Here is a 14,813-nt window from a genome sequence, read left to right on the forward strand (position 1 = left end):
CCACTGATCCAGTGGTGTTTATTCACGCGGTAGTCACACTTGCTGTTGAATGAAGGGAGTCGAGGCCCCAAGGTGGGGTTCGCACAGCTCCAGCTTCACAGCAGCCCCACTTCAGAGGAACCTGGTGGCTGAAGAGGCTCCGCGCTCTCGGTCTGGGCCCCCGTCATCACCACCAGAGGCACATGGCAGAGCCGAACTACGTAAGCTCAGAAGAGGCCACACTGTTTCACGTTTTTATACAAAAAATTTAATAAATATTACTTTTCAAAATTTATTGCCAGGAACAACACATCAAAGATGCATTTTTATGTTCATAACACTAATAGAACAATACAAAGTATCTTCACGGTCTCAATGGTGAACCAACAAAATTACTGTTTTATAAGCCTTTTGGATCTTAAACTTCATAATAGCATTTTGATTTCCTCACATACGGCAGGCAGTGTACTCTATGGCAATCTAAACAGTGATCTTACTGGGCATTTTACGGTTCAAGTATTCAACTAGCTTATTAGAATACTCCCTAAATGCAGTAGATAACAAAAATCAAACCTACAAATGGTTCAGTATTACATACGAATGGTGAAATCAGAATTTACAAAGGAAGATTGGCGTGCTCCCAACTTCAGACAATCAATTTGACATCGCTAACGATATTCCACCACTCACATTTTGGCTACGTTTACGTCGTAGCTCGACTTGTTCCCTTAAACTGCTGTGCAGTAGATCACCTGCCTGTCTCTTTTCAAGTCTAAAGCAGAAAAAAGAAAAAAAAAAAAAAACTGTTCTAGACTAATTCTGAAACTGCCCCAGTCAGTCCTGAAAATGTGTTTTAAAGTGATGCTACGGAAGGTGTTTTAAACATCTTGACATACCAAAAAAAAAAAAAAAAAATTCCACCAGTATTCCAGGCACAGAAGCCCAATTATTGTCTTAAAAAATAAACCATTTTCAAACACCTTAATTTTGGCTTATAGGCAACACAGAGTAAGAAAATAAGTTCAAAAAAATAAAGCCATACACTTACATTGCTATCAAAACCTTCAGTTCTAAACACGTACATATAAATAAAAAGGAATGATGTTTTAAGGCTCTTGATTATTAAGTTAATAAATCAAATATACACAGTGATTAATAAAAAAAGAATTATTTACATAACTATACAAAATTCTACTTTTGACACATTTTTCCTCTTTAAATTCTTCATTTTACCAGCAACTGCTGACATCAAGGTCCCCCCTCCCCCAACAACAAAATACAATAAAAAAAATAAATAATAGACTCATTTGTGATAGTTGCTGTGGTTCCGAGCTGCAAAGGCACTTTTCAAATACAGAACTACTTGTACGTCATCATAAAACCAATATACAAAAACAACTCAAGAGTCAATAAATATAAATAAAACTATGATCCTAAGACTGCATCACCATCGGAACATCTGGCAGAAGTGGAAGCTCAAGGCCTAGGGGCGGGGCCTTCTCCTGGGCGCCTGATCCGAGGCCTGTTGGCTGCAGGGCACGTGCACGGGGCACTCTGGACTGGGTTTTGCATAGCTGTGAGCTGCAGCCCTCGATTTCCCAGGCAACCACAGGAACTACCATTGCCAGTGTAAGCCAGCTTGTCAAAACTTAAATTAACACAGGGATTCTAAGTCAACAACAGCCTCAGACTGGACTAGACAGTTAAAGAACTACAGCCCCACATGCCCTCAGACTCTACCTAGTGGCGGAGGTGGTGCCCGCCGCCTGCTATACGATGTACTCCATCCGGTTTAAGCTCTGGGCGCTCTCCAGGTCTCTGTTGTCCTGTTTGTTTGTCCAGTTTGGGTGTTTGGCGGGTGTGCTGTTGGGGGGCTTCTCCTCTCTGTCTACCAGCGTGTACGCCGGCTGCTTGGCGAACCGGGCTTTCTGCTGGTGCTTGTCCATGTCATCCTCCTCCACCTCCGAGTTGTGTGTCCTTATTTTTGACATTTTGGAGTTTTTGTTCTCGTAGTCCTTGATGGGGACCGTGTTGGCCCCGTGCTTCTCGATGGGGTTTTTGATCTGGTTCAGCTGCTCCCGGACGTTGTTGGTGGTGTTGTCCTCGGAGGCCGAGCGGGCGTGACTGCTGGGCTTCCGCCGCTTCCGCACACACCAGTAGAAGGCCGTCACCAAGCAACACACCCAAGCCACGGTGAGGACCGAGCTCAGCAGAGGGACCAGGAAATCTGCAAGGCGGGCCCCAAACCAATTAACTCTCCAAACAAAAGAATACCAACAGTGGTTCTCCTGTCCTTAGTCCCTAAAAGGGGCGCCACGGGATATTGTCAGCTCACAGCTTGATCAGCAGCGCTGAGACCTGGCCCGTGAGACCCTGGAACGATCGTCCCTGGAGAGCTGAGCAGAGCAGCAGCTCCTACCGATGCCCCTACTTTGTGTGGGGAGAGCAGCGTGGGGTTCAGTCAAGGGGACTCTGGCTACTTAGGCCACTCACTACAGGATCTGGCTTTTCAGAATTATCAGAAACCCGATCTGAGTGCAGACAGTTCCAATGCCCCAATTTCTCACCCCACGAGAACAATGATGCCCAGGATCGTCTGAAGGGGAGTCTGGACATACGGCAGGGCCATCAAGCTGCTTATCAAACCAGGGTCGCCCGGTGTGTAGGACTGGCTGTCACACGACCCCAGAACACCGAGGCAGACTTGGAAGCCAAGAGCTAAGGCACAGCCATGCCCTGCATGAGGGCTTTGCAGGATGGAGGAACCATGCATGTGCTGTGGGGCACCTGCTTGTGACAGCACAGCCTATTGGCACAGGGAAACGTCAGGTCAACCTCTGCCCATTGCTGCATGTCCACTGGTCTGTTTCCTCACCAGTTAAATGGGGGGAGGACTCAGGGAATTGCCCACCTGGTGGCTTTATGAGACTGTGATGAGATCCATCTGGCACTCATCACAGAAAGGGACTGCTCCCACTTGGGCCTTACCCGTTCTGTTCTTCAGGGGACGCCTCTGAACTCTCACTTCTGCAACCGCAGCGATAAGTGAGCTGTTCCCGTCACGTTTACTAACAAGGTCTATAATTTTGTCAGTGATTTCCTTGATAGGGTTTCCATCATCCCGTATGTCTTCAGCAGACTGGAAAACACACACAAAAACACCCCCGTTAGCCGGGAGGGTCAGGGGATACTTCCCAGTAGCTTTCTTTTTTATTTGCTGTAACATTTTTAAATTTATTCTCTTAAGTTTTTTCATTTAAAACATTTTTTTTTTACATTCAATATTATTTTGTATTAGTTTCAGGTGTACTTTTATTCAAAATTACTTGAAAAGCCATGTGTGCCAAGCTCCCTTAAGTTTGCCAGCTCCCTTGCAGTCAAATCATTCAGTGTGAATGGATCGCATACTTACAATGGCCACGTGTATCTCATTGTTTGCCGAAGGGGAAGGCTCACAAGCTATGTAGATTGAATATTCAGCAGAAACGTTCTTCAGAATATGCAGATTCCGCAATTCACTGCAAATGTGCTCCGTGGTAAGACCCTGGAACAATATTGAAAGGTTCACACGTATGTAAGAAAAAAAAGGCTGATGCTTCCTTAGAAGTTAGACTATGCAAATCGCGCTTCGTTCTGCGATAGGAACGCAGGCTACAGAGAACTGTACGCTCGCTGGGGACACTCCTGCCTTAGTGCAGGCAGCCACACCACGCAAATCGGAAAAGCAGCTCCTACCGGGGACATCATCTCCTTGTTGAAGGTGAACGTGATGTTGGCACAGTTGTCCTGGTAATAGGGGTCAGACATGCATTTGGTCTTCACCGGCTGCAGGCTGGAGGAGTGACACTCGCCCACATCCGTGCAGGGGCGGACGAAACACTGGTCGTCCAGGATGGGGATGCAGCTCTGTCCACTGGGGCAGTCGCTGTGCCCTTTGTGGACCAGGCAAGGGCGAGGGCCACACCAAACCTGGAGAGAGAGACAAGAGCGGGCAGCTCAGGAGAAACACCCATCAGCTGTTCCCGCCCTCGGGGCCGCGGCAGCCCTGGCGCCTACCTTCGAGCAGGCGATCCTTCCGTTCAGGCACTGGCAGGTGTTGCAGTCGTCGTCCCACTTGGCCCCGTCTGGTATCACACTCCCCATGGTGATGCAAGGCCTCCCTGAAACTGAGAGGCGGAGACACATGAGTGAAAGGACTTTCCTTTCCTGTAGGTGGATCTCTCAGACTCTTGACTCCCTCCCTGTTGGGAAATGATCACACCCGTGCCCCTTGTCACGTGATAAGACTTCCTTCCAGGGGAGGCGAATACATGTCCCTGCCCTGCTGACTTTCCCGTGGCCACTGGGGAGGCAGCACTAGGGCCGTGTGGAAGCAGAGTCTCGCGCAGCTGACTCACAGAGCACACAGCCTCTTACAAGCCCACCTTCTGCCAGGACATGTCCCAGATGCGGCTGACGGTCCCCAGAGGGTGAGCAGGGACAGAGAACAGACCTGAGCCCAACCTGCAGCACCTACCACTCTGCTGGCCCTGCAGACCCACCAATACAAATGAACGCTTGTCCTAAGCCACAAAGTTTTGAGGTGGTTTGTTACATAACATAATTACGGGAGGGCAACAGCTACCCTGTTCTTAGGGGACCTCTCAAAGTTTCCCCTTCCCTGTGGACCCCAATTTATGTCCCCTCTGTGTCTCTCCCTGAGCACAGCATCGCCTCACAAAATGTGACAATAGTGACTGGAGCACCCACTCACCCCAGGGAACTCACAGGCAGCTGGGGCCTGGCCCACGTACCTTCCTGGCACTTGGCACCGCTGTGCCCTGGGGGGCAGACACACCGGTAGCCATTGATTTCATCCACACAGGTTGCCCCAAAGGCGCATGGTGAAGACTGACACTCGTTGATGTCTAGGAGAAATGGAGTACAAGTTTAGGCTTCAATGGGAGGCAGCAATGTCTTTCTAAGTGTTCACTGGCATAACAAATAGGCACACAAGATGTCAGAATAAGGTTGATGAATTTTCATCATGTCCTCAGCACCCAGATAAAGAAACACAAATCAGTGCTCCAAAAGCTCCACTCATTGCTTTTCAAAAGCACCACCAGCTTGCCTTTTAACAGCTGAGAACCATTTAATTTAAAGTCGCTACCTCCCAAAATAAGTTCCTCTAGCTGAGCACAATTTAGAGGAAGGGCTGGTCAGGCTCTTCAAAAGGGTCAGACAGCAACCATTTCAGCTCTGTAGGCCATGTGGTCCCTGTCACAACTACCCAACCCTTATCAGAGCTGAACGTAGCTGTAGACAGTATAAATGAATGAGCATGGCTGCATGCCAATAAAACTTTATTTACAAAAACAGGCAGCGGGCCAAATTTGGCTACCAGGTCGTATGTCAACCCGATTTAGAAACTCGAAAGAGAAATAATGCACCCTCATCTAGTGCTGGGGGTCAGTGGGTCCCAGACGGAGGGGTCTCAAACACCAGTAACACTTCAAATAACTTGGGGACAAGAATAAACACACAACTATGCTGTCACGGTTGTTAAAAAAAAAAAAGGCACATTAAAAAGTAGGAAAAGGGCTCAAAATAAAGAATAAACGTTAAGGTTCCTGACCAACAGCACTGGCTGCCCCCCACTGTGTTTTACTCCTTCCAGCGGCCTCGGGGAAACCTCAGCCCTGGTCCCCGCCACTGGCGTTGGGCTGTGCCCCTCCAGCGAGGCTGGAGCTAACATCCACCTGCCCGCGATCTCATTCGGTCACGGGGCAAAGCACACACTTCCTTGAGGGTCTCGGAGCAGCTCAGTCGTCCAACTCTATGACTGGTGCCCTCCCCTAGGAAAAGGAGGGCCGTGCCCCCCACGGGAGGGCCCGCCTGAGGAGCCGGCCAGCTGGAAGTGGGAGATTACAGAGCCCTGACCGACAAATAAAGGGAAACACAGCCTTAACTGTTTTCAAGATGAAAAGTCTCAGACTGAGGGTAGCCTGGGGGGAATAAGGCCAATGGAAACCCAGCAGTCCTTACTTATCCTGCAGTCGGGCCCGGCGAAACCAGGGGCACACTCGCACCGGTACCAGTTGTCTCCATCCACACACGTGCCACTGTTGTAACTAAGAGGAGAACAGAGACCGCCTAGGTTACCAACCTCCTGATCAGGACACCAGCTGCCAGTCAACCGAGAGCCACGCCAGTTACCAGCTGTGGCTCTTCCCCTGGCCACACTGCCACTGCCCAGGGAGCTTTAAAAATACTGATGGGTCCCACCCCAGAGGGTTCACTGGACAGGTCTCAGCTGCGGCCCAGGCACTGGAAGTTATAACAGTTCCCATGTGATTCTCACGGGAAGGCAAGGCTGAGAATCACTGATCTAAATCAAGGCAATCTGGCTAATTCAAGTGTGGTCCACGGACCAGCAGGATGGACACCCCCTGGGCACTTGTCAGAAAAGCAGGGTCTGCAGCCCACTCGCTCTCGTGAATCAGAACCTTCATTTTAAACAAGGTCCCAGGCGAGGCCCATGCACATTACAGCCAACAATTGGTGGCTCAGAAGGGGGTTGCGCTTACCAGGGATGAGGGCTGCAGTCATTGGTATCTGCAAAGTAAAAAGACAACTTAACAGGGAAGCAGTCTCCACCCTCAGTGAAAGCACCGCCGATTTCCATAATACCCAAATGATAACGTCATAGTTAACACCAGCAAAATGCACTTAAGACCCCGGCTCAATTGGAAGCAGGCCTGCACCACACTTTGTTCCATTCACCATGGGACACATGTACACAGGAAGAGGCCCTGGCAGGGCTGGGAGGGTGTGAGAATGGAAGGAGACAGGCTGCTGGTCAGACCAGAGCTGGGAACGAGACGCCATCTGTCTCCACTTATCTCCTCGACGACTTTCTCATGCCCAGGTCAGGGCTGTATCCCATCAAGTCATTAGAACAGACCCAGGTGATGCAGAAGCCGACATCAAACAGCTTTGCTGCTTTTGGCTTCCATACCGAGTCCCCCAGGGTGTCAGGATGTGCTCCCACAGCCCTCGCGGAGTGCCTGGGGAGGGGAGGGGACGGGGACACTCACTCTGAGTGCAGATGGGCCCCTCCCAGCCTTCTTTGCAGACACACGTGAAGGACTCGCCGTTGACCACACAGGTACCCCCGTTATGGCAAGGGTTCGGCAGGCAGCTACTATTTCGGGCTATAAGACAAGAGCAGATGAGACCACCCTCCCTGAGAATCCAAATTCAGTCTGAAAGGGCAAGAGCCAGACCCAGGAAAACACTCCTGGAGGCTAATGGGGGGTAAAAGGTTACCTATGTTACAGGTGGTCCCTTCCCAGCCTCCAGGACACATGCACTTGAAAGCATCCCCTTCATCGTAGCAGGTGCCACCGTTGTTGCACGTGGCCTCGTCACACTGGCTGTCACCTGGAGGAGGAAGATCCAGTGAGCCCCTGGCCGTCCCCCTTCACAGGAGGGGAGACGGCAACCCAGCCGGCGGCCACTTACGCGAGTGGCAGGTCTTTCCTTTCCAGCCGTTTTTACAGTCACAGTAGAAGTCGTTGACTAGGTCGCGACAGGAGCCCCCGTTGTGGCAGGGGTTCTGGCTGCAGTCGTTAATGTCTGGAACCACAGAGGAGACGCCCAGCTGAGAATGCTTCCGGGACCCTTCCCAGCCACGAGAGCCACGCTCTCCTGCGGCCACCTCCGCCCCTGCTCCCTGCTCCACGTTCTGAAACCAGCCGAGCAAGCCCAGGACTTCCACACCATCACCCTTTCCAGCAGCAAAGGGCCCCCAACGAGGTTACTTTTAATGCACAGGTTAGGCAAGTCCAGGGAAGGCCTGTCACCCCCACAAAATTAAAATCAAGATGGGCAGAAATCATCATCCCACGGAAAGGTGATTCCTTCCTTGCAAGCAGGGCTATTTATCATCCTAGCTCTACGATCTGATCCCAGAGCTCCCCAGCAGAGGTCCCTCCCCCGGCTGTCATCCCCATTAACAAATGTGACCAGGGCCCAGGCAATGCTGTCCCACTGTGGGAGCAGCTGGGGCCAGACTTGCAGAGACTTCATTAAAAAGAAAGGGTTCAAATACGGGTCCCCGCCCCCACACCGGAGCTGTCTGCAGCAGGACGACCACTCACTGGTCTCGCAGTAGGCCCCCTCCCAGCCGTCACTGCAGATGCACTTGTAGGAGTTGACGCCATCGATGCAGGTGCCGCCGTTCTTACAGGGGTTGCTCTCACAGTCATTAATGTCTGCGAAGGAAAGAGGGAAATCAGGTCGATCAAGGGCAAGGACAGCCAGGCACTGTTCTATGGGCTACCAGCTGTGAGAATGCACTTGGCACCTCAAGTCCTCAATTCCTTCAGGACTGTTCAACAGGCAGGGATCTCCCGAGAACGCCCCGTCCACTTCATTTTACACCCATTCGGGCTAAGCTGCTCAGTGGGCGTGAGCATGGGCATGGGGAAGGAATGTCCACAGAGAGCGGACCACCTAACTATAAGATTCCAGAACATTCTAAAATAAATGCGCTGAGGGCTCAGAGGCATCAGTGATCTCCTAAGTTAAACACAATTCAGTCCCAGATCCTAGTCTTACGGCCCACCTTCACTTGTCTCCAAACGATTCAGACTCAAATGCTCCCTGAGCGGGGCAGGGGCAGGGAGGGGCCTTACTTTCATGGCAGTACGTTCCAGTGAAGCCTTTGTTACAGTCACACGTGAATTTGCCTCCCGACTGACTCTTGCACTTCCCATGGGGACCACAGACGTTCGAGGAAATATACCGCACCCCTTCAGGCGTGTCGTTGGAGGCCATGGCCACCGTGCAGCTGTCAATCACTAGAAGACAGACTCGGGATCAGACTGTGGCTGCTGACCCACCAGACACGGCGTTCCTGAGCCACGGACGCGCACCGAGCCGTGTTCCTGCGGACACGCGCCTTTGGCTACTGAGGGTAAGAAATCAAGAGGCAGCTCGGGGCCACGACTCTGGCAACGCGCCGCGTCACACTGAGACCACAGCCAGTGCCAGGCAGACTGAAACCGTTTTAATGTACAAGTCTGTTAAGGGCAGTTTTCCCTACGTGGCTACAGAAGCCTCCGCGTCTGTGGGCCCCTCTCCTCCCTCTTGTCCTTCGGCAGAAGCTTGCTAAGGAAGAACCAGGTTTACGCCCTGCTTAACCGTGCTCAAGCAAGGCTGAAGGCCAAACGTCTCGACCCGGAAAGCAGTGCCACCTGACACGGCAGCCACCAGCCACACGTGGCTCTTTAACTTTAAATCGTTAAAAACTAAGTAAAATGAATCTTTCTGGCTGCAATAGTCACACTCGAAGTGCTCCACTGGCCACGCGTGACCTGTGGCTACCGTACCCGAGCGCACAGGTACGGGACCCCCACTGCCAGTCTTCCTGACAGTACTGCTGAGGCCATCAGTCCACGTGTGGCCTGTGGCTACCGTACCCGAGCGCACAGGTACGGGACCCCCCACTGCCAGTCTTCCTGACAGTGCTGCTGAGGCATCTGTCCGCGCGTGGCCTGTGGCTACCGTAGCCGAGCGCACAGGTACGGGACCCCCCCCCCGCCAGTCTTCCTGACAGTGCTGCTGAGGCATCTGCCTCCACTGCAGATCAGCCCCTGGCCTAGGAATGCTAATGAATGTCCCACGCGATGGCTTCCCTGCGCTCTGACTTCCCCACGCAGTCAGGTTAGGGGCCTGATCTCCGCAGCTACACGACTTCTCAGAGTATCAAGGGGCAGTGACAGGCGGGGAACGAGGAGCGAGCCGTGGAGACAAGCGGGGCACTCGGGGGCGGGAGGTACCTTCGCAGGGGGTTGTGCGGCAGTGGTCTTTGAGGTGGGAGCAGTTCTTGCCTTCGTAGTCCTCGGTGCACTTGCAGAAATAGTCGCTGGCACGGTTGTAGCACTGGGCACCATTCTGGCAGGGATTGGGCTCGCAATAATCTATGTCCAGCTGCAGGGAGCAGGAGCAAGGCATCGGGAGGAAACAGTAAAACAAAGGTGTGATTATAGCGTCTCTGGGCAGCAGACACCGGAATCTGACTCCTCCATCTGCTTCTGTCAGAACACCCTGCACAGCACACAGCTGTGTCCTAGAGACGCCAGGTAGGCACTGGACAAACAGGACAGAGAGCGGAGCTGGGGAGGATGAAATGCACAGGCTGCCGACACTACCAAGAACACACCATCTCTTCCCACCAGCAGAGATCCCTAGTCAATGGGAGGTTAACAGATTTCACAGAGACTACGGGCACAGAGTCAAGAGTGGGAGGGGGGGAGGGGGGAGAGGGAGGGAGGGGGAAGGAGGCAGGGGAGAGAAGATGGGATGAGGAAGGGAAGGAGGGAACGGAGGGGGGAAGGAGGGAGGGTGGAGCAGGAGGAGACTGCCCAGTAAGCACTTGGTCAGAAGCTCCAGCGCTGCTCACCTGACAGAGGTTCCCAGAGAAGCCTGTGGGACACAGACACTGGAATCTGTTGATTTCATTCTGACAGTGACCCCCATTCAAACAGGGGTTGCTGGCACACTCATCGATGTCTCTCTCACAGTGTTCGCCTGCATAGCCAGGTGGACAGACACAGCGATAACTGTTAACCAAGTCCTGGAAGAGGAGAGGGAGGGGAGAAACATGCTTTTTTTCTATGTATCCACAAACGCAGGGCTTCGGACTTAACATGACTGTTGTGGTCCGGCTGAGACACTAAAATAGCCAAAGGCCAACCTCTCCGAATGTGGGAGAGGAACTGCTACAGGCAGGCCTTCCGGCCACCCCAGGAGGCTGGGGGTAACTCGAGCTCCAGCAAAACCTCCAGAGACTCACTTTCACCTGCATTTTCAAACCTCACAGGGACAGAGTTCTCCCAGGTCACATCAATCTTAAATTAGTTGTCAATCATTAAGGTTTTGATTTAAGCAAAGATTTACATACCCAACAGGTGGCCTCATTCTGACACTGGCCAAGGCAGTCATTAATATCTAAAAAAAAACACACAAGTCATATTAAAGAGACAATTTACATTGAAATTGGGCTTAATTGAAAAGCCTTCTCAGCTCAAACAGATAAAGTCTTCAAATCAGATTCCTGTGCTTCAGTGAGATAAGGTTATTGCCCTGGGTGGGAACCCTCCTTCCTTCTTTCGTCTTCCAGACTGAGCCAGTGAAACTCCACATCATTGTTTTAGCCATCTTATCGGAATACGGCCCTTTGACCGGCTAGCTAACGAGCCGATAAAAGCCATGTTTTCATTTCTGCACTGATCACCCCCTCTTCTAAAACATTTCCTCCATACGGTTTTCCTGTTACCCCTCGAGCCTTCTAGGGATTGGCAAATGCCTTCAACACCCAAGTTTCATGAAAATCAAAATCAAAACAGTCACTCACTTATTTCACAGTTCTGACCAGTCCAGCCTGGGAGGCAGTCACAGTAGTAGCTTGCAATCAGATTCTTACAGGACTTGGCGTTGACACAAGGTTTGGCCTCACATTCATTTGCATCTGAAAGAAAATGAGGATGAGCCGTGAGCTGATGGAGTTTTACACCGCCCCCGCCCCCAACATTGCCCCAAGAGTGGGTCTGAGGCAGGAGACATTTTAAGAAGCTAGCTAAGTAACAGATGCGAGGTTTCCTTATTTTGAACACCGGATCCCTCCCCCTAGTCAGTACCCGATGAGGAATGCTAATTGAGAACTCTGGCTGCTGGTGAACAAGGGCCAAAGCAGAACAGCAGAAAGCCACCAGGCATTTCTGTGCAAAACCTGACACAGCCTAGTTGCTGGGAGTTAAATGTGGCAAAAAGAATGCAGACAGCTCATTCCTCATGAGAGCACCCCCGTTTGGAACCCAGCTGAACACGGCTCGGACAGACGATTGGCATGGTTCAAGGAGTCCCACAACTTTCCCACAGGGCCTGACGAGCTCGTCCATTTGCATTCGGGCGCTTGCTTTCAGGCCGCCTGGCTGGCCTCTTGATAATAAATTACTTCTTAGTGTGATGTGTGCAAACTCCCACCGCTACCGCTGGCCACATGCTCATCTTCCTCAGCGGCTCTATCAAAGCCCACCTTGGTGCGGGCACTTTCTTACCTAACTGGCACGTTTTGCCAGTCCACTGGGGCGGGCACACACACTTAAATCCATTCACCAAGTCCAAGCAGGTGCCTCCATGGGAACAGTTATTTGGAGAACAGTCATCAATGTCTGTTTGACAAAAAATGAAGCGGGTAGGTGATTTACTCTCAATCTGTTTAACAATTAAAATAATTTAATACATGAGGGGCCTTCACTGACAAGCCAGACACCTGCTATTAAGTGACTACCCCAGTGACGATCAGGCCTGATTTTAGCTCGAAATCCCCCGCTGCCCCAGATCATTTAATCCCTAACCTAAGCAGGCGCAGAGCCAGCTGGATCCCCAGAGCATCAACCCTTTGGTTATTTTTAAAGAAAAGTTTCATCATGGCTCAGAGGCAGCTAAGAACTAAGGAAAAATAACTGTTCTTTACTGGTGGACAAGTTTATTCTTTGTATTTGCTCAGAGTTGTCCCCAAACAGCACATCTCGGGGGCCCCACTCCCCACTTCTGCAGCCTCTCAACCACTCATCTGCTGCCTCCTCATTGGTGCCAAGCCTCTCCGTGAACTCACTCACCGAGTCTTGCACTCTCTGGAGATGGGAATCGCTACTATCCCATTTCAACAGGGCACGGGGAAGTTATGCGGCCAGAGTCTCTCCCACAAGTGGTGGGTGGAGGCCATGGTGCCAGCCCAGGCCATCCGACCCCAGAACCCACATCCTCTCACGCTGTGTGCTGCTCTCAGGGTGCCTGCTGATCACGGTGGTTCTCAGGCCTGGCTACACCTCAGAAATCCATGACCTTGTCAAAGAACATGGACTCCCAGTTCCGAAGGGTAGCTGGGGGACACGGAGAACTGCACTGTCAAGTACCCAGTGGCTCCAATGTGCAGCCAAACCTGGCAGCCTTGGTGGCTCTCTATAGCCTGGGTCACTCTTTCAGGGCCACCTGCCCTCATGACAAATTCAGGGGCGACCACCTCCCCTGCAGGGAGATGCCCCATGATTCTATTGGGAGGAGGCAGAGCACCAGGGAGCACATGCAAAGTTAGGAGCTATGCCATGAGCAAGTTTCGTCCAGTGGCAGACACAGATGCTCACTTAGCAGGGAGGGTGGGGGAACTTCCAAGTGCAAAGGCTGGAAGTCCAAGCCAGACTCCCCACCAGACTGCGTCCATCGCCTCCCACCCGGAAAGACCCTCACTAAGATGCCCTTCGAACGCAAGCCCAGGTGTCTGCCCCAACCCTGCGCCTCAATGCAATGACCCTCTAGAAAGGACACAAGCCCAAACTGGGACTTACTTGTGGAGCATGTGGGGCCGGTCCAGCCCGGAGAACACTCACACTCAAACCCCAGGGAGGTCTCCTTGCAGCTGCCTCTGTTGTGGCAGGGATCAGACAGGCAGGCGTGCTCTGCTGCAGAGACCAGGACGACAGTCAGCAAGGGACACCGGCTTTTGCTGCCTACTCCCTGTCCCGCACCCAAATCCCACACCTGGGCCACCAGCTCCAGGTTGTTTCAGAAAATAAAAGCAAGCGTGTGCTAACCCCACTGTGTCTGGGGAAGACGAAGTCATCTCTCTCGCTCAGCTCTCTCCAGCCACATCCCAAGGCATCTCAGAGCCGGGGTCACTGCCTCACAAACCTACTGCCTCCCACCCCGTCAGCACAACACACGAGCGACGTCAAAGGACAGTTCTAAGACCCACCGAACTGCTTAGGTAACAAGTCTTAACTTTGGAGGATATGTGCATCTTTTTATGAGTCCGTAAGTATAGTTTTTAAAGCCGAGTGTACAAAAAGATTAAATAGAGGGACCTCATCTTGCCTGGACCACTTACCGATCTCACAGTTGGGCCCTGAATAGCCCTCAGGGCAGGAGCACTGGTATTTGTCAGGACCCGTGTTGCTGCATGTCCCCCGATTGAGACAGGGCTGGTGAGTCCCGCAGTAGTTGAGATCTGCCGAGAAGACCCCAGAGAAGTCAGTCACTCAAAGACGTGAAGTCAGCTAACCCGCCGCTCACGGGGATGTGATGCGACTAGTCGGCAACACTGTGTTAGGGTCTAAGGTGGCGGACGGCAACTGGATGGATTGTGGGGACCGTCTCACAACATATACAGACGTTGGATCACGGTGTTGTGCACCTGAAACTACTATTATGTGTCAATTATACCTCAATAAAAAATGGAGGGAAAAAAACCAAACTGGAGCTTTAGAGGCAAATTTAAACAGATTCATGATTCATAATTTTAAAAAACCCTGCAAATAAACATAAAGAAATAAAACTAAGTCGCCACCGTCCCACCCCCAAGACCTCACGCTCCGTCCCGTACAGCCCCCGGGGACCCATCCCTGCGGACGCACCTTTGTCGCAGAGCTGTCCGCCCCAGTTGGTCTCACAGAGGCACTGCCAGGGCTCGTTACAGGTGCCGTGGACGCAGCCCGGGTGCGGGATGCATTTGTCACAGTAGAGGCCCTGCCAGCCGTACTGGCACCTGGGGACAGACAGCAACCCTCCTTGAGTCTCCAGAACACGCGGGGAGATCGTGCCCTAAAGACAAGGCTGCAACGTGCAGGGTTTTCTGTTGTTTTGTTTCTGGTGACAGGATAGCAGTCTCTCAAGGTTTGTCTGGGCTCCTTCTAAACAAACATTGTCAGAGTTGAGCACCCCCCAACTCGCGACGAAGGGGGGGCTGTCCCGGGGAGGCCAGCCTGGGGCTGCCCTGCACAAAGCCGCTT

At 52.0% G+C, this 14,813-nt stretch overlaps 1 protein-coding gene across 1 annotated transcript in view; it reads right to left on the reverse strand.

Annotated features, from left to right (window-relative positions):
- The window catches only part of JAG1 (jagged canonical Notch ligand 1), a 35,353-nt gene continuing 20,540 nt past the window's right edge, over positions 1-14,813 (reverse strand). Inside the window, exons 6-26 of the mRNA XM_036245018.1 lie at positions 14,439-14,569; positions 13,913-14,032; positions 13,374-13,487; positions 12,084-12,197; positions 11,381-11,494; positions 10,928-10,974; positions 10,427-10,600; positions 9,804-9,954; positions 8,658-8,822; positions 8,121-8,234; positions 7,483-7,596; positions 7,288-7,401; positions 7,056-7,172; positions 6,546-6,573; positions 6,004-6,089; positions 4,773-4,886; positions 4,036-4,145; positions 3,715-3,948; positions 3,392-3,523; positions 2,968-3,118; positions 1-2,206 (exon numbers count right to left, since the gene is read on the reverse strand). Of these exons, the coding sequence (XP_036100911.1) occupies positions 1,749-2,206; positions 2,968-3,118; positions 3,392-3,523; positions 3,715-3,948; positions 4,036-4,145; positions 4,773-4,886; positions 6,004-6,089; positions 6,546-6,573; positions 7,056-7,172; positions 7,288-7,401; positions 7,483-7,596; positions 8,121-8,234; positions 8,658-8,822; positions 9,804-9,954; positions 10,427-10,600; positions 10,928-10,974; positions 11,381-11,494; positions 12,084-12,197; positions 13,374-13,487; positions 13,913-14,032; positions 14,439-14,569 (2,902 nt within the window). The 3' untranslated portion in view covers positions 1-1,748. The remainder of the gene's footprint in view (positions 2,207-2,967; positions 3,119-3,391; positions 3,524-3,714; positions 3,949-4,035; positions 4,146-4,772; positions 4,887-6,003; positions 6,090-6,545; positions 6,574-7,055; positions 7,173-7,287; positions 7,402-7,482; positions 7,597-8,120; positions 8,235-8,657; positions 8,823-9,803; positions 9,955-10,426; positions 10,601-10,927; positions 10,975-11,380; positions 11,495-12,083; positions 12,198-13,373; positions 13,488-13,912; positions 14,033-14,438; positions 14,570-14,813) is intronic.

This window comes from Molossus molossus, unplaced genomic scaffold (genome assembly GCF_014108415.1).
Source record: "Molossus molossus isolate mMolMol1 unplaced genomic scaffold, mMolMol1.p scaffold_m16_p_6, whole genome shotgun sequence".
Taxonomy (NCBI): domain Eukaryota; kingdom Metazoa; phylum Chordata; class Mammalia; order Chiroptera; family Molossidae; genus Molossus; species Molossus molossus.